General features: G+C 30.2%; 1 protein-coding gene across 1 annotated transcript in view; it reads left to right on the plus strand.

Annotated features, from left to right (window-relative positions):
* The window catches only part of LOC123670143 (nephrin-like), a 262,031-nt gene extending 243,635 nt beyond the window's left edge, over positions 1-18,396 (plus strand). Inside the window, exons 14-17 of the mRNA XM_045603647.1 lie at positions 6,172-6,300; positions 6,651-6,743; positions 16,476-16,615; positions 18,304-18,396. Coding sequence (XP_045459603.1) covers positions 6,172-6,300; positions 6,651-6,743; positions 16,476-16,615; positions 18,304-18,396 — 455 coding nt within the window. The remainder of the gene's footprint in view (positions 1-6,171; positions 6,301-6,650; positions 6,744-16,475; positions 16,616-18,303) is intronic.
* The last annotated feature ends 6,833 nt before the right edge of the window (positions 18,397-25,229 follow it).

Below are 25,229 nucleotides of genomic sequence, written 5' to 3' on the forward strand. Positions count from 1 at the left end.
TATGCTTTTTTCATCATTCACAACACTAGCAAATTAGTTCCGAGTTTCTGTCACGGTACGTATTAAAATTCTCGTCAGTGTTCACTAATCCAGTCCCCGTACCGTCCACGTATATAAATAAATACCTTATAATATATATACCTATATCGGCCTTTATTGTATTAATTGTTCTTGTGTAAAATAAAGAGCATTATTAATATTATTATATTTAACGTACAATAACAACACAAATATTATTATATATAATTTAACATGTTCAGTTTAAAAATCATCTTTATTATCAATGTAAAACTACCTTTTACATTTAACTTACGTTCTAATGTTAGAACATTTAGAGAAACAAAACGTACGGTAGATCTTTGGTCGTCGAGTTCCATTTTATCGTTTAAGCTTGATCAAAATGTTTTGTCTAGCAAAAAATGCAATTTGTATTTCTTTAAAGTCTAGAAGTATTCAAATACCAACGACCCCCGTGAAATGGTTCGCTTCGTATGCTGCTTAGTCGACACATCGTATGCTGAATATTTCTGTCTGAAACGATATTTTATTTAAATTTATGTCTCCAATGTTATCTTTACATCTTACGTCTTCTGTCTCTAAAAAATAACGGTCAACTGACACTTATATAATAAACGTTAAACTTTGCAGTTCTAAATAATTTTTACAACAAATATTTAACACATGCTAATTAATGCAAGTGTCAAACATATGACTATCAAGACATTATTTACTCAAGTCATTTCGACTCATAAATAAACAAATGAGTTTTTAAAATTTACATAAAATCGAATGCAATGACTATAATAATATACAAAAAACACAAATCTGAACGAATAAAAAGTTACAGCTCGACGTTGTTTTGTCTCTCAGTTGCGGTTGCATTTGCTTTCAGAACTTTTATTAGAAGTACTTTCATGGTCGGTAAAATTTTGAAAGTGTTTCAGCTGTTATTTTGTTTTCAAAGCATAAGCGCACTTTAAAATTCGTAATTTGAGCAAAAAAACTTCCTAACAACTTTTGTGTGCCTCGTTTCGGCTTTTTTAGTTGATAAATTTTATGGATGTAAAGAAAATGACGTACAGATCTATGATAATTTATTTTATGCTGGACTTTGTTCTGAACAAGTAAATTTGAAAACAAGTTTCTCCATCATTCTTAACTGCGGCAATATTAAATTTTTTCAATATAATTCATTATTTTAAATCCTATCATCACATATGATTAGGATTTTAATACATAAAATTGTATATTAAGTAGAAAATAAAAGTCTGACTGATTTTTCTTGCAGTTTGTCTTGTTGGCAATTGCCTTGTTCCTTGAAATATATCGTTATACACATATGTATTATAGTTCATTACGTTTTCTATTAAACGAATTATTTGACGAAAAAAAAAAACATTTTTTTGAATATATTTCATAAATGACAAGGTCAACGCATTTAAACACAAAATGAAACAATTATTTTACTTTATTAAACTTAAAAAAAAACTTTAAAAACTTTTAAAATTATTTTACTTTATTTCTTTTTTTACTTTATTAAATTATATAAAAGAAAAATATTAAAAGATATACGTAGTAAATATATATAACAGAAATCTATTTAGTTCTAAAATATAATTTAACATAAATTAGGAAACAAATTTAATAAACGGCTAGGAAATTAATTAAATAAACGACAGTATAAGAAATTTTATTTCATTTACTAACTCTCAGCAATTCTCGGTTATGCACGAATAAACCACATAGTGCAACGGACGAATTTGCACGTGCGTGAAGCAGCCGTGCACCACTACTAACGAACTTAACTGCGGTCGACCGAATGGGCAATGTTAAATGCTTATTTAACAGGAAAGGAAAATAATTAAAAAAAATGATACTATTATTTATTAATAATTAATAATGCCAAGGATGATGCTATAAAACTAAAAGGTACGAGTATGTTAGTGTTAGCATTTAAATTTGTAATTCTTACAATTATTAAAATATTAGATTTTGTGTCGATATTATTTTTATGGTTTATTCGCTTAATACCGGAACAGTACAATGCTGGTGACGCTATCTTCCGAATGGTTAATACCTATTCATTTCAGTCACTATCTTTGTTTTATGTTTTTCAGGGTAGTTACAAAATAAATACTGTTATCATTTAAATTTGTACTTCTAATAAGTTCTTACTGTGATTATTATTTGTTGAAGTACCGGAAGAGCATAAAGATGGAGACACCATCTTCCGAATAGTAAATACTAATTTTATGATTGGTCAGTCGCCATCTTTGTCATGTATTGGCGGGATCGTTGTCCTATAAATATGATAATTTATAAGTGAAGAAGCAGTTATTGTTTAATTATTGTGCGGCTAACGTTGCTATTCGATAAGTGGCGTATAAGTGATTAGTGTGATTCAGTTAAAAGTGTGTATTGTGAATCAATATCTGTAGATTTGAAGCGAGAAATAAGTGTTTCGTTTAGTGTTGTCAGTCGATTCTACACTAGTGTGTCTTGTAACACATATGTATTATATCTCTTTACATATGGATTTATGTATTGTACATACATCCATTTCCATTAAAACGTAGCACAAAATAGACGATGAATTTAACATCACAGCTTTAGGCCTTCTAATTTATAAATACTTTTTAGTACATTACTAAATCAATATTAAGTAAAAATAAAAGCTTAGTCGATATCAATACCAATTCGATTATATAAACCAAATTATAAAAATTTAACGTACATATACATGTAATACTTTATGTATTTTATTAAAAAATCGAGACACACGTAACATGTCTAAGCGTAGTCGTTTATCGCTTGTAAGTTGGCATCTTAAGTACTAAAACATTTATGTAACAAAATAATTCGCTAGCGTTATTGATGATTCGACCATAAATTCTTTAATAAGCTAGTTACGCAAGTAAGCTGGGTTTTAAATACACTTTTTAAGACTCATTGAACGATCATATTACTACAAAATACAGGTTATTTAAATTTTTTGTAGTCTTCGTGGTGTGAATATTTGATTGATTATTTAATTAAAAAAAAAAAACGTAACAAGGTTGATTTTTTTTTTAATAATTTTATGAGTTTTTTGTAAATAAAAATAAAGAAATTTTTTGGATCTAGCAATAGATTTAATTATTTATTATTATTTATTATATGACTTATTTAAGCTGTGTGGCTACAGCAGTAAGGAATATAGCGCCCCCTTCTCTTCCCGTGGCTGTCGTAATAGGCGACTAAGGGATAACACAGTTCCACTACCACCTTGGAACTTAAAAAGCCGACCGATGGCGGGATGGTTATGCAACTGCTGGCTTTCAAATACACAGGTCGAAGACGGGCAGCAGCGTCTTCGTTGCGACAAAGCCAGTCCTGTGGTCACCAACCCGCCTGCCCAGAACGATGACTATGGGCAACACACGTGAGTTCACGCCATTTTGGCATGAACTTGTGGAGGCCTATGTCCAGCAGTGGACTGCGATAGGCTGAAGTGACGATGATGATGATGATGATAAATGTGTTTAATAAAAACTTGAATATATTATCATAATTGGCGAGTTCCGTATATAAATAAATTACTCGTAATTTCATAATCACAGTAAATCAGTCTAAGCTAACATCATCATCTTATCGGAGAGAGGCTATCTATTATACATTAATTTTGACACTGACAAATTGTATGGAACGTTTACAGTTAATTATTACGAATTCAAAATCTCAAAGCAGAATGAATGAACTGAGTGGATGAATTTCTTAACTTCATAATTAATTACTGTCACAATTTCGCGTTTGGTAATTTGAGTTTAATTTTACTTCATTTGTACAGAACATCTTTAAGCTGTAATTGTAAAATACTTTTTTTTCTATTCATGTCTTTATTTTTAATTTTTTTTTTTTTTGGAACATAATGTAGTTGCTCATGTTAATAGACATTATATTAAATAATTTTACGGAGAGATACAAGTTGCTACAAATACTACTATTATTTATCTGTAAATATTTTCTTCTTAAGTTGTGAATAATAAATATTATGTATAATATTTTTTAATAATTGTGTAATTAGCGAAACAAAATTAATTTAAATACTATATCAAATTAATTATTATTAACTGAGGCGGGGCACAGCGGGAAATTTCCTACTCAAAATATGGAGCAGTCCGACTGGGGTAGTACATCGACCTTACAGAAGACCATAGCTAAATAATACTGTTTTTAAGCAGCATTGTGTTTCTGTTGGTGAGTAAGGCGACCAGAGCTCCTGGGAGGATTGGGGATAGGGTTGGCAACTGCTTGCGATATTTATGGTGTTGAAGGCATCTATAAGCTACGATAATCGGTTTCCATCAGGTGAGCCGAATGAATTGTTTGCCGTAATATAGGTATATTAAAAAAAAATACTCCTAATAGTGGATTGTTTCATCAATAGCGTTAAAATAAAAAGAAACCGGACTATTTTTTGTATAATTTTCTACAGCAGATCTTTTCATACTATATCACATACATGGCCGCAATTAATTAAATAAGGAGTTACCCAACTATGTTCTGTATTAAGATGTTCAGTAAAATGTACTATCAGAGTTATAGTATAATTTAGCAGTCTAGACGTTTTCGTGAGTAATACTGGCAAACTATAACAGATATATCAAAACTTTCTATGAATTTATGAATCAGAAATTGTACATTGCTCTCTATTTCTAAAATATAACTTTCAGAAGAGCCAGTTACGCAACTGCTCTTTGGCAACAGCTTTGTGTATTTTAAGTTTTTTTAAAACATTATTCAAAATTAACATTTACTATTGTACCATAATTATTATAGTTGTAGAGAGTGTTATTTGATTTCTTCACAAAAAAATGTATATCAAATCCATAATTACTCGCTCCAATAATATTTACCTCCAAGTTATTAAAATTGTAATATTTTTCCCGCAAGTTTTTGCATTAAATCTAAATTTTGATCTTTATGCCGCCCACGATCCGCGAATATTACGGTAACCTAAAAGTAGAGGCGTTTTCCATCGCCATGAAAACGGCAATTTGGCTTAAATTCAAGTGTCAATTTCGAGACTTAATCGAGTTGTGATGAGAATGTTATTCTAATATCGTGGTAACCAGTTCTTATGTAGGCCGAAACATACCGTTAGCGTGTTATTAGAATATTTTATGAATTGCCTATTCGCAAACAATTCATAAACAACAAAACAGCGTTTTGAATTTCGATACTATTTCTCTTTTAATCAAACATTGCCGCGAATGTTTTACAAATGATTTTGTAAAGCCAATTCAAATTTTAATCATAAAACTAATATTCGTTGTTTGTATAAGCTATGTATTTTTAGTTGTTTGTAAACAAACCGTAAATACTCGTATATAAATATTAGTAATGTCATTAAAGTTTTATTTTTATTTTTTTATCTAACATTGTTGTATAAACTCTTTTATTTTCACCATTTTTATAGTTTTGTTTAATACATTATTTATATAGTAAGTCTGATGTCAGCTTATTAACAACAACTGAATTTCTATATTTATTGCTTTGGTGACTTGTTTCTGGTTAGGAACAAAATAAAATCAAAATCTATCCAAAATACTCCGTTTGATATATAGGGTGTTGATTTAAATTTTTACTAAATAATAAGAAATTAATTAATACATTTTCTATTATACTATATATTTATGTACCTGTTATACTTTTTGGAGGTTTAGTGTACAGGGTGTTAGACAGTAGTTAGTGACCAGACGGGTCTAGTGGGCTACTGGCCCGACGGTTGCTGTCAGGTTTTTGTATATATGTTAAATCTTCGGATAACTTTGATATCGCGATGTAGGTCAGTCTAGTTTGTATGTCTCGAGATAGATGCCGCCACAACTTCAGTTCATATATTATGTGTATACATATAACTTGGTTAAGTTTTCAAGTGTATATTTATTAATATTAAAATATGCGTCGATATTTTTTAACGATTTTTAAGATTGTCGTGGGCGGAATAAAGATCAAAATTTAGGTTTAATGCAAAACTTTGCGGGAAAATGGTACAATTTAAGACATTAAAAATAATACGCTTTTAAAAGTTTAACTTATGAAATGATGATTCAAAAGTGCTTTTGAAGCCTTTTTGAATAGAGCTAATTTTGATTTTGATAGGGCTAATATGTTTTTGTTTTTGTACAGAAGCACAAGAAGCGTGGGAGGTGAACTGGGCGCTGGGTGGCGTGCTCGGAGCAGCGCTTACTGTGGCTATCATTTTATGTCTCGCACTAATTGCTACAAGAATACGACATAGAGCGAGGGACTATGAAGGTATATATCCTAATCAAGATAAATTAATAGGTTAATTTGAAAAATGTAATTTATTTTAATATCGCTACAAGAGAATTATTCGAACTAAACAAAGTTTATATGAGTAGCAATATTATATTATGTAACTCATTTTATGATGAAACTAGCATACCATCAAAATAAAATGATTTTACGCATATTTTAAGCGTCTTTCATCTTTCTTCACTATTATGTTACTGTGTATATAAGTAAAGGAAAACACTCAATGAAAAAATAATACATGAAAATACAAGGTCAGATCAAACAATAAAAACCCTAAATGTTTAAACGTAAATGACTTACAAAATAATAAACGTCTTATTTATTCACAGTGACAATGCAATCAACTAAGAATCAAATAGCGTCGCTTCAGAAACGTTCGTCTCCAGACGATAGGAACCCAGACCTTATTCCACTTAGTAAAGGTAATAAAATTGGTTACCGTAATTTTAAGTCTATTACTGACGGTGCGTTTCGATCTTAAACTGTAATAAATACGCTTGTTTTTTATGTTATTGCGAACGCGTTGCGAGTGAACATCAATACACAGATAAATAGATAGCAATCTATATATATATATATATATATATAAAACCACTTGTGTATGTGCCTGTGGGGACAAAAAGCATGTTTTGTACGCGTAATCTCATGAAATGAGGTAGGCCCCAACAAGAAAGATCATCCTACAAATTTCTACTATCCCGACTTGAAAAGAACCTGAACATTACTAGTGATAAGGTAGCCAAAGCCTCTATGGACGGTTAGGGGTAAGGTCGGTAAACCCGCGTTGCATTGCACCTTGTATATATTTAGGCGTCCAAACGCTATGGTATCCGTACCATCGGGCAGACTACGCATGTTTCTTACTCTAGTAGATCATATAAAAAATATGCATACATATACAATAAACCAAATAGGTGTATATAATGTAAAAAAGACACATTTTCATTAAAATACATACACATACACATAATCTACTTTTGCTTGTCACGCTTACTGTTACCGTTAACACGTATAGATGCGAAAAGCGCGTTAAAATGTAAGGGTATGTGGAAACGCGCAGTCAGTAAGTGGCTTTACAGTAATTTTATACTTCCGTGTTATAATAACCATGATAATGTTGGCGCTGTGGAAAATTGTTGAATAGATTACTATGGAACGTGTAAGAATTATTAATTGTAGACTGCTGCGTAAAATATTACGAGGTAAAGTTATTACAAAGAGCTTTTATTTAGACGGGAATATTTATTTATTATTATTATTACTAACAATGAGTTAAGGAAAAACGATAAAGAAACAAACACAAATGTTAAGGGGAGAATGAAATAGAATATATTACTGGTCAAAACGCGAAAGCGACGCGTTTTGCAAGGCACTTACGTCTTTTTAACAAGACATAATCATCGTCAATAGAACAAATCGCAACGGCCTATCCTCCTACAACTTTTCAGAAGTTTCACACCGGGCAGATGTGAATTGCACACACAAAAAACAATTTAATAGTATCTTTATACCATGTCATATCAAATGAAAATATTATAAGATATGTACCTTAACCATAGATCAAGTAAAAAATATAGATAACGCACTTAGAACAAAAAAGTGAAGCCACTTTTTTAAATATGTGTGAGTGAGTGAAGTGTTGACACTTTTTAAAAAAAGTCCCTGAAAATTTTATTAAACACAATTAATTTAATATAGGTAAAATGGGTATGCGAAAATAAAAATCTGTTTATAGTTTTAAATATATTTACTCCTTTTTCGCTTCAAATTGTTAAATAAATCTATTGCAGCCATGTTTTTATTTAATGAATTATATAAATCTGTGTCAATGAAAATTGCGTTTTTAAGTAATTGATGATTCCTCTGAAGGGCAAGTTCCTGTTTTAAAGACGTCTAACTATTTGCTGTAATGATTTAAGTTTTTACATTTTTTTTTAAATAAAGTTCCTGTTTTTTTACTTTTCTCTTAATTTATGTTTTCTAGGTGTATCAAAGATTGAATCTTGGTTAACGACTGATTTTAGACTCGTCCGGTAGGTCCTAGAACAAAAAATACAACATTAGATACGTAGTAGTAATTAGTAGTATATACGTGATGGTACTTTGCGAAGTCCACGTTTTGTACCGTACATATCAGCTTTATCAAAATGGTTTGAAAAAACCACATTAGATGAGGATGGTCAGTCGTACAGCAGCTACCTATTTTATCTATCTCCTTTTAAAATATTTGTTGGAAACCTAAAATCATGATATTTAGTAGTAAAATATGAATAGTTAATTCAAAAATTTAAACAGACACAAACGAGTTAAAAATTCATATTGACTTCAATTTAGGTAAAACATAAAATCACACAATAAAAAAAAAACAATAATGATGTCCACTTTCTACTTAATTATTTTTCTATGATTGCCTACAATTTACTTACCCGCATTTTGGGCTAACGGAAATAAGAATTACTGGTAACACTCCCTCGGTACGTCATTTCAGGGCATGGAAATTATAAGTTCCGAATAACCTCAATATTATTTTGGAATAACAAAAAATATAAAGTTTTGGATGTACTTACGTGTGAAACGATATGTCTTCAGACTTTTTGTTCACTTTGGTATTGTTTTTGCACCATTTAATTACAAAAGAACGGCATTTTATAGGCAAAGTTACTGTACGAGGCCCCGTGAGATACTAACGAAAATGAGCGTAGTTTGATGCATATGTGTGCGTGAGCGCGTGTGTTTACTTGAAGGAGCCGAGTTTTGTGGCTTCAGTAACAACAAAGGCCGCGCAATATCTTCCTTTTTTTACTTCATCTATGACCTTAACATATTTTTTTTAAGTATAATAGTAAGTAGACGTTATTTTAGACGTGATGTGTATAATAAAATATATTTATTAAATAAATAAAATAAAAAAACGAATTGCATGCATTTATTTATAATTTACGAAAAATATTCCAATTGCGTAATACCATATGACTTAATAAAGTAATATGAAATCAGATGTTACTGAAGAAACTTTTTCGAGCAAATAAATACGTAATTAGAAATGTAATCTCTGTATATTAGTTAAGATGATTAGATTTCTGTAGATCGTTTCTGAACTGAAATCAAGAGTCATTTATTTTTATAAGATAACCTAAGAGGACCGCTCGAGATAAAATGGTGCCATTAAACGTAATGGGAACGCGAATGAGTGTGTCCTTACATAAAAATTACAATGGAATCTTTTTCTAGAAAAACGTACTACATTCTTCTTGAAGCAAATAATCATCTATTCTTAATTAACTTACATAAAATAAAGTTCTCGAAATCGAAATATACTTACTGTATAATAATATAACAAGAACAACCGTTCTGGTGTTGTGGTGTGAGTAGTCGCCCAAAACACCGACGGTTAGCGGGTTTGATACTCGCTCGAGATGGATATTTTGCAGAAATATTTCTTTCCGGTTTGGGTGTCTATCCTTGTGGGTCTCTCCACCGTGACTCGGAGAGCACGTTAAGCTGTTGATCTCAGTTGTTATCCTGATAACAATCAGACACTAAGAAAATGCAATCCCATTATGTCACTTTATTTTATCATAACAGTGTGCTTTATTGGTTTAAACGTATAATCTTATTAGTTAATAATATATGCTAATAATTTGAAAAGTGGTTAAATTATTTTATAAACTATGTATTGAGGAAGCAGGACATGTTCTGCTAAAACTCATTGGACCGGAACAATAGCTACCTTTATGGTTTATCAACCTTTGATTTATCCGTAGTGAAACACTATTCATATTTTTCTCAAGAGGGAAACGGAATGTGTGATCTTGTTTAAGTAACAAAAAAATTGCACTTTGTCCACATTTTATTTTTTGTAAAATTATCATCATCATCATTGGCCTTAATCCGTCTATTGCAGAAGATTTAGACAGTGTCAGAAAGACACTGTGTTGCCTAGGACACTCTTCAGGAAAACGCAGAGTTGCCTAAGCTCTGCGCCACCCTCTCGACCTCACTACGACGTCGACAACGAGTCGATACGTGTGGAGTCAGTTCGGCTACAGGAGTCTTTCGAATTTCAGAGCTATGCCACGAATTCTTGACGGAGACCCCATTTCGGGTTTCAAATGAAGTTTTCCTTCTCCAGGACCCTGATCATTTTGAGCCAGGTTTAAATTATCATACGTATGACACATTCTGGATTTTTATTTACAATACTCTAATAGATTACGAAAATATTTAATTGCCAGCCTAATATTTTAGTGTTAGCGAAACTTGATATTTTTCAGGTATAACCTTTTTTCATCTACTTTGTAGAACAAACGAAGTGAGTTCGCTGCTAAACCAATTAAGAGAACATAACTTTTTTTATAGTCTATCGACTTTACTAAAAAAAAAAAAAAACTAGAATTCAAACAACTTAAATGTTAGAATTATTCAAATAATTGTGTAATATAATATCATTAATGCAAATACATATACTAGAGCTTATTGTGTCGTAAAGTTCAGCTTTATCTCAGAATATATTTTATATTTCTAAAGAATGCTAAGCAAATATTTTGAAAAGTCGTATTTCACGAAGAATAGTTCAACTTTACAGCGCATTTATTAAAATCGTTTTGCGATTCCTTCAACAATGTAACTTTGTTTACTAAATCGAAATGCAGTTGACAGTAAAAATAGTACAAGAAGACTTTAACTTTGAATCAAACGATTTAAAAATTATATTCAAGTGGACTTCAAACAATGTTTTAGATCGTAATTTTTTAATGAAATAATAATAACTAATGTGAATCTACCTTCGATTTTGAATGTAGATTATGGTGAGAAGAATCGGCAAGAACGTCAACACTCACTCTTTAGTTTAATAGTCGACATGTTTGATAAAGTGTTGGTACTGCTGAAACGCATTTAATTTATAGAACAAAAGATTCTACTCCCATTTTGTGTCACAGCGATTTCCACAAAGCTGTTTCAGTGAATTGGTGACTCTTTATAGAATATCTTTTAATCATTAATTAAGAACTTCGAATAAAATTGTTATTCTGGTTTATAAAGCTCTTTCTTATAAGAATTTAGTAGGTAAAGGAACAAAATAAAATAAAATAAACATGAAATTTAAGTATAGATGTTGATGAGAGATGATCTGGGAAGGTACGAAATTATAGGTATTTACTATGTATTGCTTTGTCTATTATGACATAAACGTAAATAAGTGCAACAATACGAAGAACTGGGTGTAAGATTTTAGCAGGAGTTTCACCTGCTTTTCATTTCCTTTTAAAAAATTACTTTTTAACGATGTGTACTTGAAATATCACCGGTGCTAAATCAAACCCATACTCAAGATCATAATATTATATCCACAAATTGAATCCACATAATACCATATGTTTTTAAAAACAAGGCTTGCGAAAACAAATGACGTACGTGTAAAAGTTCTGAAATAAAACACCGTATAAAATTAATCTTCATAAAAATAGATGTGAAAAATTGAAAAATCTATTTGTTATTTAAACGGACACAATAAACTCGAACGTTGCAGATTTCAGATAAACTACGCTATAATTTTAGAACAGATTCTATTGACATTTTCTATCGAATCACCGTTAAAAACTTTACCTATTAACTGAACAAACTGGACCATCTTTTTTATTTGTACTTTGTATATTAACGGGAAAAGTTGGAAGCTTTTCTTTGTTTTTCCTTTACTTTTGAAATAGCGATGGAAATTATCATTGAGTTTTTGTTCATTGTGTTTCCAGCAGTATTTAGAAATATTTCACGGCAGATAAAAAAAATGCTAAAATATCTTAGTGGCCCTATTGTGATATAGTGTAAGGGCTTTTATACTTTAAATCAATACATATAATAAAAATGCCACCAATACCACCTTGGAACTTATAAAGCCGACCGATGACGGGATTTCCATCCAACTGCTGGCTTTGAAATACACAGATCGAAGACGGGCAGCGCACTTCGGTTCGACAAAGCCAGCCCTGCGGTCACCAACCCGCCTGCCCAGCGCGGTGACTATAGGCAACACACATAAGTTCACGCCATTTTTGGCGCGAACTTGTTAAGGCCTATGTCCAGCAGTGGACTGCAATAGCTTGAAGTGATAATGATGATGATATAGGTCAAATATTCATTAAGAAAATTACTTTTTACTAGATGAAGGGAATAACCACTCTAGTGTAATGGTGCGTGTAGAACCTAAAATACCAAGGGTTTACGGGTTAGATCCCCATTCGAGATGGATATTTGCACTTGTACAAATATTTGTTTCCGGTTTAGATGTCTGTCTTTGTGGTCTCCCCACCGTGGCTTGGAGAGAACGTCAAGCTACCGGTCCCGGTTGTTATCATAAATATCTGATAATCATTACCCATTTCTATGAGTACATACGGATCATATCCGCCAATCCTCAGTGAAGCAGCGTGGTGGATTAAGCTCAAATCCATCTCCTATATGTAGAAAGAGGCCCATGCTCAATAGTGGGACGTCACAGCCTGAATCATATCGTAATCTTAGATTAAGGGACTAATACTCGATCACTCAAAGGTTGTAAGAATTAGTTAATCTGTAGACGCAATGAATCGCATATAATGAAATAACACAGCATTATGTAACACATTGTTCAAAATTAATTACAAAATAGCTCAACAGTGCGGAAATATTCAAGAAACTTAGTTTGAAGGGTCCTCACTGGAAAGATTTGATGGTAACTGAGTTTAGTTCTACGGAAATCTACGGAAACTAGAGATGGAGTGTCACTGTAAGTAATTCTAGAACCAGAAAGTTTTCGGAGTTTGAAATCATTTATAGTACTTACATCATCTCACGATTTAGCCTGTAACATTCTACTGCTTTGCATACGCCTTTTTCTCCATGTTGGCGAACTCAAAGTACATTGTCAGAGTGTTTGCAATTTTCATAAACAGAGATACAAAAAATAAAAAATAAACATTAAAAAAAATCCTTTTAAAAAAAATCATACTAATCACTTGTATTCAGGTCCAGGTAAAATTTTCTAAAAGGAACTTGAAACGATTTTGGTTTTATTATTGTGATGAAAATAATTTATGGAGAATAGATGAACTGAAGTAGGGCAAAGCAGGAAACCTCCTGCTCAAAATCTGAAGTAGACCAAGCGACAAGGTGCTCATACAGCTAAATAATACAGGTCTCAAAACAGTGTTGTATTCCTGTGGTGATTAAAATGACCATACCTCCTGGGGCGAGAGGGGAGGGTTTGATTGATGGAGACGTCTATAAGTTATCGTATAATTCTACAGCATTCGTTACTTTAGCCGTCAGTAATATTTTCAATCTCAAAACCAAATTTGTTAGAATAAACGTCATACAATAAGAAACGCTTAAACCTCCGTCGTTTGTATTGACGAAAATCATACAAAGTCAAACTTTACCAACCTGTTAGGTAAGTATTGCTCAAACAAAACAGACTCAACAATTCGGTTTAAAGAAATTTCTTCACGACTATAACCTTCAGGAGTCGGCGACTAATTAATTATTACAGCTGTTGTTAGGAGTAAATAAAAAAAAAATCCTTTTTACTACCTTAACCTATGTTTTGTAAGCTGAGGGATATTTAAAAAAAATTAATCCAAATAAAATGCTGAAAGGTAGAAAAAAATAATACGGAATTGAATCTCGCGTGCTCAAGTAAATAAACTGTTTAGCTTTATAAAATTTATTTTAATGACTAAATCAATTAAAACTGGGAACTAGTGACGACAAAATTTTAATTGTATAAAATTATAAAGTGAAATTAATATTAATAAAAAATAATTAACAAAAAAAAAAAAAATATGGAACTGTAAAATTAACGGTGTATATTTTTTTTTTTTTTTTTTACTTATTAATTTCGCTATAGAAATAAATATAATTTTCTGTATAGAACAAAACTCCGACTTCTTTCCGGAATATAGAACAATTGACATACTTTTGATAACTCGTTAAAATTTAAATTACTCACTATTCATTGTATCTAGCCACATAATATTATTCCACCGGTTTCAAGCCCGTGTTGATTCCACTAAGTTTTTCGTGTACTGCCTTTGTCACGTGGTCTAAATGGGGTAAAAAATATTCTGCCGCATGTTATGTGCAATTTAGCGACCAAGCTCAAACCTTTTTATTGATGTACTAAAAAAGGATATGTCCTATGACCAGTAGATGGGCTAGGCACGGATAAGATAGCTTCTTTTGTACGAGAAATAGGCTAAGACAACTAGAGCACCGATATTGATTACAATTTTTTTTATCATTAAGAATATTTCTAGTTAACGAACATAGATCTACGATTTCGATAGAAACATATACATGAGATAACATTTTTTTTTCAATACGTGTTAAAAGGATAAAAAAGACTGGGGTGAACTACACTATATTTTTTTTCTTTTTATACTGCAATTACTCATTCATGACGTAATATTCTGATAACAACTATGGACTTAATTAGATGAGGATGATAATGTAACCATGTATAACAAATTAGAAAAATTAAAACCATGTTTTTACAGTCGCGTAGAAAATAAGTTTGTGCCACTTTTTTGTATATTTTAAGATACCCTAAGCCTATTTAAGTAACATTTATAAAACTGTAAAATTCTGCGTAATTAATTCACTTTATAATTTCATGTTTCAATGTAATCTAACATTTTGCTCGCATATTTGAGTTTACACGCCCACGGCTCATTTCAGGTTTCAAATAAAATCTATTCTAATACACGTATTAAGAGTATGTCTGTTGTCTCAAAAATGTTTTCATATATACAAAAATAGTTGTCTGGTTGAAGTGAGTTTTTGAGTCACCGCACCGTGCTCTACATAGTACGTAGCGTCGTAGGTCTCGACGCTTACCACAAAAATGATCACTAAAAGCTTAATAGCATGACCCTTTCCTGAATGAGAGCAGACCTTTGCTAAACATTTCTAATGTTGAGTAAAATTATCTTCTTTTAACACTCTGTTTCATTTCATTTCAGTTTTCATGATGTTCAAAGGTTATTCTGTATATTCCATAGTCTAATTTTAATTATTTTCGTATTACGTAACTTATTTTTTTGGGGTAGGGTATTTATTATTTTATACTAATCTACGACTCATGTAAAGAAGTGAAGGAGTGACTCCATTTCTATGAATCATAGAGATTCCATATATAAAAAGTGTGAAATTTCGAATTTTAACGCAGATGAAATCAGAGGGAATGTTTAGTACTAGTCGCGTTTTGTTGTTATACTTGTTATAATTATGTATTGTTGTAAAATTAATATTTGCTTTTAAAATTTTCGAGTTACCTTTCTAGAACAGCAAACCTGGGATTATTTATGTTTATGTATTTTATTAAAATACCGTTAATATAAATATTAGGTTTAACAGGTCCAGGGTTTTATGTTTACGCAAACATACCAGCGATTTATTTTAGAAACTAGCTTATATTCTCGAAATTTTCCGCATCGGCTGTTAAATCGGCTTGTTAATGTGACCACGTATAAAATAATTTTATATATAATTGTATATTAGTATATTTATTATATGTTTGATATATCTATTGCATATTTAATATTGTTATAACAAAGAAAAACTGTTAGTTTCGGACCATCCTAGCAGTTCTATAAACTTTAGAACTGTTGGTCTGAAATTCAATTATTGTAAAATAAAAAACGCACGCGGTATTATAGTAATGAATATTTTATGTAAATATAATAAATAAATATATATATGTATATATAGGTATATATATCTCTCACGGTCAGTTTTGGACTCACCATCGAATTAGAGAAAATAAGCTTTAGTTCGTAATTTGAAGCATGCAATGTTGAAATTAATACGCCTCAACGCTTTGAAAATTAAAATGTAAATAAAAAGGCATGGGCACTTAAGAGCCTATGGATGTTAAAACTTATATTTAAAAAAAAATTATGTAGTAAAAATATCATGCGTTACTAAGACCCGTCGATGTTGTTTATACAATAATTTAGAAAAAAAAGTATATACGTCGGTATGATTGGAGACGGAGTCCATATCACTTTAGAATAAGCTAGTATAATCGATAAAGTAATTAATAAAACTTCCATATTATATTACAAAAAAAAATGTATCCATGTAAAAAAGTATTATAATATCATAATTTTCATTCAAAGGAATAGATTGTCCGCCCGAACCGCCGCAGTACTCCGCGGTAGTTGCGAAATCTGAAGCAAAGAACTCGTCAAGTTGCCACAGCTTGGCACGAACTCAATCTCCGACTTCACCAATATCAAACGCTACTCATGACATAGCGGTAAGTATAATAAAGGACTCTACACACTAAACATCTTCCGTAAAGGATATATATCCTTTGTATTGAGCTATATAAAACAATATATACTGTCTATTATCAACAACTCCGTAGCGTAGTAACGATAATAAATTTAAACGAAAACGTAATAAGCACTGCCCTTTGCGCTTTTAGCTTATTACATACGCCCTTAAAATCGTCATGATATAGATCGGTGTAGTAAATGTGATTAACTACGAAAATTAAGTTGAACATCGAAACGTTTAATTATTTACTTAAGTTTTAATTAAACATAATTAACAGATTTTGTCAAAACTTTTTTAATGTCTCCTAGTGAAGTATCATAATATTAAATACATTGACATATCTTGTAGACAAAAAATACAAATAAAAAGTTATTTTTATTACTTTTAGTTCGAAGTCGTTGAGTAAGACGCAAATTACAAAAAACAGTAAAAATACATTTTTATTATTGTCATTTTCTTACTTTTTAATTATGTGTTTGTTATATTTTGGCAAAACCGTAATCGCTTCTGTAATTTTTTTATCCATATAAATACCGTTTCTGTTACAATACATTAATAATTTTCATATAATAAAAAAATATTTCTTTTTATTTATAGGTTTGTTTAAATTATTTTTTTATTTACATTGTTATTGTCCTAGTGATGTATGTATGTTTCAATTTATTTATTGACTTTAAATACGATTGTAACTTAAAAAAGTATTAAATAAAGCTGCTTTTTTAGAACAATATGTAGTTTTATTATTCCCTTATTATTTGTGCATTGGGTATTTTTAATTTTAAAATATAAAAACTTGTAAATTATTTATTCATATTTCTGAAATATTAACAAACATTATACATTTCTAAACAAGTCACTGAAAAATACATGCAATATACATGTGTAAGGTTGAATGTGTATGAAGTAGTTTAAGCATTCAGATGCAACAAAACGAGAATGGGAAGATTTAGGGCACTGTTACACAACAAGAGCTCGTATCTTGACTCATTTTCATATTTTCGTTTCGTCTATTGACTTTATGGTTAATCTTGTTATTTAGTAGATTTACTTCACATTTATCAATTTAAATAAATAGCTTTCAATTAATAACTTTTTTATTTTTATTTTACGTTTATATTTTCAATTTTTAGCGACTTCAAAAAAAGAACAGGTACTCAATTCGACTGTATTTTTTATAATATGTGTGCTAGATTTTTGACTAGGTGACTGATTTTGGTGATATTTTTTGTGATCGAAAGCTGGTACTTATTTTGTCGAACCATTTATATTAGATTGAGATTTACAGTCTACCTGTCGTATTACTTGTTGATGAAACAAAAGTCGATTTTGTGATTCAGCGAGCAAACACATTTATATTTATTAAGATCAACTTTTAAATTCCAACATTCAAAGTTTACTGGCTTGTGTATAGCCTATTTGTTGTCAATATTTATGTATTATATTCGTACTACGATTTATGCTCAATTATATGTTACATTAAATAAAATAATTGTTTACTTCAAAAGACTTTGACTTAATATATAAATTAAATATCTTAATATGTACTTGACTACAAATAGTTGAAACTAAATACTTGGAATCATTATTATATTTGAAAGCTACATTCTACATTTTCAAAAGCCATATTTTTAAGAAAATCACTTAACATTGAAACTCACTTTACAGAACGAGCGATTGAATGGTACGCTGAGGTCACATCGGGAGGTTGTGACGACTCGCACGCCGCTGCTAGCAGCACATCAAGAGAGCTGCGTTTAACGACATCAATATTCTTATAGTTAACAGGTTGCGATACGAGTATCTTTGTAGAACGATAAATATACAATCTTGTGTATCTTAAGATTTATTTAATTATAAAGAAATTTTCAGTTATTATTGCCTGTTAGTTTAATTTGTTCTGATCTTTCTTTTGTTTGATAAAAATGTATATCAAAAATAACATTGTATGTTTCTAATTAAAAATATACAATAAATCATATTAACCGTACAACATGAAAGGATGGTTTTTTGATATTTTGAGCTTTAGAATATTGTTCAATGACTTTATTATTATCTGTGGTTTTAATAATTTTTAAAATATTTATCGCAACGTGAAATTAATAGTTATTAAATTAAAAAATATTTGTAAATTTAACCAAATATGTAAATACAAAAGGATGGACTAAAAGTCGAAATATTCGATTTAAGATTTTTATATAGATATAAGTAAATGATATTACTCTTAAAATCATGTTAAATTACATCAATTATAGATTTAAGGAGATCGTATTATTGTCATTTTTTTATTTAATGTTTTTCTTGACTGTAAATATTAATAGAGGAAATGGTATTCTATGTTTTTTATTTCTAATAAATTCAAATTAAAACGGAAGAAGGAAGTCAGACTTGTAACTTTGATTACATCAATGTATTAATTACATTTTCTTATTAATATAATAATTTGTTTATCATTATAGTTTGATGTAAATATAATTGTATACTCTGACAGATGAACACATATTAACAAACTATGAATTAAAAAAAATTTCTCAGAGACTGTTTCACCGGTAACACGATACCTAACAGATGAAAGTGTTTGATAACTTATTGTTTTTCACTATCAAACAAGGTTATTAATTACCCATTTTTACCTTACCAGTAAATTCAAAAGTTTCAGTTTATAACATGAGATGAAATAGTGGCCTTTTATATCTCTTCCCATTTCAGTCTGTCAGTTACTTATTTGTGCATCAAATTTTACCCAAAACTCGCGCAACAGGGATTATAATTAAAACTTTATATTATCAGACACCTTTTCCAATTATATAATCATGTTTTTAGTATTTAAAAACGTAAAATTGCTTAAAATGATGAATTTTGAAAATCGTCCAGTGTGAAAGCCGACTTAAATTAATTTCAACTTACAAGAACAGAGCATACGCTCATATATATATTAAAAAAACTATTATAGTAATATCATTCTACGTAAGTTATTAATATAGTCAATTTTACAATTAAAATTAGGTTAAATATTTTATAGTATATAAAAAATATATTTTAATTTCTTGTGAATAATCATTGCTGCGACTGATAAATAGAAAATTGTAAATTTTAAAGTAATTATTATAAGTTCGAAGCAATGGACAGATAAAAAGGTTTCCGATACTATCTATCTTGAAATACATTGACAAAGACGAATCTTACTTAAAGTAGAGTATTGATAACCATTTTCATATATTATTTTAAGTTTTAACTACGAATTTTATTGTACGATGCATGTAAAAATAACTAAAACAATAAACCAAATAAAAATAGTAGTAATTTTTATTGTTAAGTTACTTCTAGCCCATGACACCGGTTGTTGTTCAAGCTATCTGACAAATAACGGTATTCTGGAGATAAGACTGTTGCAAATATTTTTTACAATACTATCACTACTTCTACTTTTCAGTCAGATATTAGTGTTCTCAATCATCAATCTCATGCAAATCAAAAGTTCTAGTTTATGCATTGAGGTTTAACAAACTCTAATGGCCTTTTTTAAAGTCTTTCTGATAGAACTTATCAATAACTTATGGTAGGAATAATTTGTATAAACAACAGGTTGGAACAGGTCCTTAGTATGAAATAATATTACATTATAATTTCCTTGAAGTATTTTAAAACATCTCAATTGATCGATGGAGGTAGAAACGTGTATTTTAATTGACATAAAAAAATAGATTCTGTGTTTAGCTATATACATTTTTTATACTTTAGTTTTATTTAATTTTAGTTATAAAGGTATAAACGTGAAGCAACTGTTATAAAAACTCTTTGGTGTGTAAAAATTTATTCTGCATTAAAATTTGGGTATCTCGTCGAATCTTAGATGTAAAATAGAAGATATTAAGAATTGGTTATAGTAAAACAATTATGAATACAAAAATGTATGTAATACAATAAAATATACATTACAAAGTATAAATGATTTTGAGGAACCCTCATTAAAGTAGTACATCTCAATGAATTGCTCATGTAAAAAAAAATTAGAAAAAAACTTACAAATGCACTTATGTTAATCAAGTGTGAATGATGAAATAAAATTATTAAAACAATATCAAAGAATCAATATGCATTTTAATTATTTTCCCGCTTTAATAGGTCTTCTCACGAACTATAATTATTTGATTATACTTGTGATAACGTTTTAATAGCACTTTTACAAAAGATTAATGTATTCTGATAAATTCCCGCAACACACATTCGATGGTAATTATTTTATACAAATTTGATACTGTCCTTAATCTGCATTAAATTCGTAAGGATATCTTTTATTATTTGTATGAGCACGTTAATGATAAGAGTAGATACATACGTTTTTGAATGGAAATGCTGGATGGAACCCAATTACTAAACATCTATGGTACGTCTGTTAAACAAATCATAAAACTAAAAATAAACATTTTCACTACAGCCTATCGCAGTCCATTGCTGGACATAGGCCTCCACAAGAAACTGTGTTATCCCTTAGTCGCCTCTTACGACACCCACAATCATCATATTACTGTACAGATATATACTATTGTGTTTTCTTGCAATCGAAAAAAAAACCGACTTCAATTACATCAACAAGTAATACAACGTAAGTAGACGAAAAAATAGTCAAGTAAATACGCGTTTACAAAGATTACTCAAAAGTAGTAATCAGATCTCGATAAAATCAAAATAAAACTACCTGACAAGCATTAACTTTTGAATAAAGTAAAAACCATAAAAATCGATTAACCCAGTAAAAAGTTATGCGGTTTAATACAACGTAGGTCGACGAAAAAATAGTCAATTAAATACGCATTATTAGATATAACGCTAAAAGAACTTCTCAGATCTCAATTAAATTTAAATGGAACCAAATTACACGCAACATCTTTCGATTAGAACAAAATTCATCGAAAGCGGTTCACCCAGGCAAAATTTCTGATGATACATAAAAAAAAAATATAATCGAATTGAGAACCTCCTCCTTTTTTGGAAGTTGGTTAAAAACCGTCTAAAGTACCGATCTAAATCAATCGACATAATTAATTAAAGAAAATATCGTAACAAAATAAAATTGTATTTATATTTATACCATATTTTAATATCGTCATTTTTTGAGATACGACATACATTAGTTTTAAAACTAAACAGTATTTCAATGTATAGTTTGGTGAATAATACAACTCAATCCTAGTATTCTGTATTTTCTAGTAGCTGTAATTGTTTTAATGTCTTCGAGTAAGGATTTTGATAAAATTCAATAGAGTTAAATAAAATAAGTCAATAAATACGTCTCTGTGGTTACGGCAGTAAAGAATATAGCCACCCACTCTCTTCCCGTGGGTGTTGTAGGAGGCGATTAAGGGATAACACAGTTCAACTATCACATTGGAACTTATAAAGCCGATCTATGGCAGGATAACCATCCAACTGCTGGCTTTGAAATACACAGACCAAAGATGCAGCAGGGCAAGGGCAGCAGCGTCTTCGGTGCGACAAAGCCAGCCCTGCGGTCACCAACCCACCTGCCCAGCGTGGTGACTATAGGCAACACACATGAATTCGCGCAATTTTTGGCGCGAACTTGTGGAGGCTTATGTTCAGCAGTGGATTGCGAATACGCTGAAATGACGATGATAATAGCATTCTTGGCACAATTCCACGCGGACATGATTTGTAACAAAACGATCTGTAAATATTTAGTTCTTAAGTTGTGAATTGTAAATATGTATAATGTTTAATAAAACTAATGTTACAATGGTGATAAGGAGTCAATAAATTAATATCATTAAAATTTCCTTTTTTGCTATTCTCAGTTGCATTTTTGGGAAATTGCTAGTTACTTTAGTACACATTGTCATTCAAAAAACAACTTTTAAGCATTAATAACCTACAATAGAATAGAAAACAATAATTTAGATCCAGTCCAGATAATGTCGTTGATTATTTATTAACAACCTAATTGATAAAGACTGTCAGAATTAAGAACTTCAATTAGGTTAAGTGCCTTAACAAAATAAAATTACCATCGAATAAAGCAGGGAATCTTCAATTGCCACTTGAGAAAGTTGGAGGTAAAAATGGCGTTTAAATATTTAAAAACTAGATTTCGTGCGACATCTTCACTCAAAGCGATTCTTATTTTAAGAATATTATTTGGTCACTACTGCGAAATCTTTTCTTCAAAAATGTTGCGGGTATTGGCTAGAGCTTATTGTTTATTTTATTGTATTGGGCTTTTATCTATAGCCGCTTGGATCCTACCATCAGTACCAGTAAATTTAGTAATACAATTGTGGATTCCTCTACTTTTACAATTTTTAGTGGCTGTAAATATTTCAATTTATACAAAAGACAAAGAATTTGTCCAATTCTGTACGAATATAAATACTATTGACAAAATCATTGGCCTCAAAGGCGACCTTAAAACAAAAATATCGAGTTTATTAGTTGCATTTAGCTTGACAGTCAAGTACTTAGGAGATGTGCTTTTTTTCTATAACACACCGTTGTTTTTAAATACTGAGCATTTGGTTGGGATCGCTAGCACGACGACAGTTAATTTAAGTTATGTAACAAGAACAGCAACATTCGAGTTGTATTGGTCTAGAATAAAATACATTACTGAAGAATTGAAATCAAAATGCTATGGTAAACATTGTGGTGACAATAACAAAATAATGATATTAAAGAAATTTTTGCATCATTACAAAAACATACTGGATAATTTCAGCAATAACAGCAAATACTTAAACATTGGGGTAAGGTTTAGTATAATTACTAAAGTAGTTGATTTTAATGTACGGTATTTTGCTTAAATCTTTTTTTCTATTCAGTATTTTGTGAACTGGTTGACTAGTTTCAGCTACATATAGATTGTCTGAAAGCAGTATATTGAAATACAAGTTAAAGTGGCTTATGTATGCGTTAAATTCAGCTATTCTATAGACAATCGGGCTCCGATTTATGGGGTTTTGGTTTTAAGGGTTGGGTGGAGGAGAAGGGAGAGGAGTGAGATATCCTCTGGTACCACTCCCAGCGTGTTTCACATCATGGTTATGGAGATATCGTGGTTAAAGTTTTGAGGTTAGAATTATTTTATTTATAGCTATTACAATATCTTAGAGCTCCGCGTCTGACTCCGCCTTAGCTCCAGTGCTGCGGGAAGCGCACTCATGCTCCGTTCGCAACTTTCACACGTTATTTTCGAACAGAAGTACGTAAAAACGATCTCGATTACAAGATCAACAAACGATACAAACATAAACGACATAGACAACATAGACTGAGACAGACGCTTTTAAACAAAAAAGGTTGTGGTGTATTTTATTTAATGTCATGTTTTTTTACTTCAATATATTTTTATTTTTTTCTTATTTACTGTCATATATGAAAAATATTCAATGCTTTGTTTCATTTTTAATACTTGTAACTAAATTACAAAATTACTGTCGAGATTTATTTACAAATATATGCCAAAGGACAAATTAGAACGACATAATATTTTAATAAATATAGGTATAGAAATTCAAAAAATACCCAAAACCGAATCGGAGCACCCCACTATCCACGTGGTCTTGTGCTCTGCCCTACCCCTAGAGTGTTCTTTAGAAGCCGGGGGCGAGTGGCAGGTAATTTTTTTTACAACGTTTTTTTTTCGTAACGAAATTATGTCGATAAGCAGTCTAATTTTGAAGTTAGACAGGTTAGGGTTTTTTTTGTAACGAAATTGTGCCGATAAACGGTCTAATTTTTAAATTAAATAGGTTAGGGTTTTTGTTTGTAAAGAAATTATGCCAATAAGCGATCTAATTTCTAATTGAAGTTAGATAGGTTAGGGTTATTTATTTATTTATTTTTTGTAACGAAATTGTGCCGATAAACGATCTTATTTTGAAGTTAGATAGGTTAGGGCTATATATATATATATATATATATATATATATATATATATATATATATATATATATATATATATATATATTTTTTTTTGTAACGAAATTATGCCGCGCCGGCATAATTTCATGACAGCGGCAACACGGGTGCAGTGCCGAAGTCAAGCGTTATTCTAGTTTCAAAACTTTAACCATGGATATTTATAATAATTGTTACTTTATTATTAATTTATATACAGCTATTTTAGACAAAAATAATGCAATTGTTTATAACCATAACATAATATAACCCACGGTGCGAGTCAAGCAATAGTATTTAATAATTGTCATTCAAAATTTAGTAATATAATAAATCATTGCAGATGTTCTTCAACTTGATTTACACATTTATAAAAATAATTGTTGGTATAAACTACGGAATCGACTTTTTTGTAAGTAGCGTAAAAAAATATTTTATTTTATTTTATTATTACAATATAATATAAGTAATACAAATTTATATCAATAAAAACGAATTGCCGAAATGTATGTAGTACCTTAAAATACTCACTAAAAAGATATGGCGATACGAAGTTCATCGGGTCAGAAAGTTTTGAGATAAAATTAAAAAAAAATTGTTTTCACCATTTTTAAGCATAACGTAAGCATAACTATGAATACAATCATAGAAATTTTCATAACTACATTATTGATGGTGTC

This window comes from Melitaea cinxia, chromosome 4, assembly GCF_905220565.1.
Source record: "Melitaea cinxia chromosome 4, ilMelCinx1.1, whole genome shotgun sequence".
NCBI classification, from domain to species: domain Eukaryota; kingdom Metazoa; phylum Arthropoda; class Insecta; order Lepidoptera; family Nymphalidae; genus Melitaea; species Melitaea cinxia.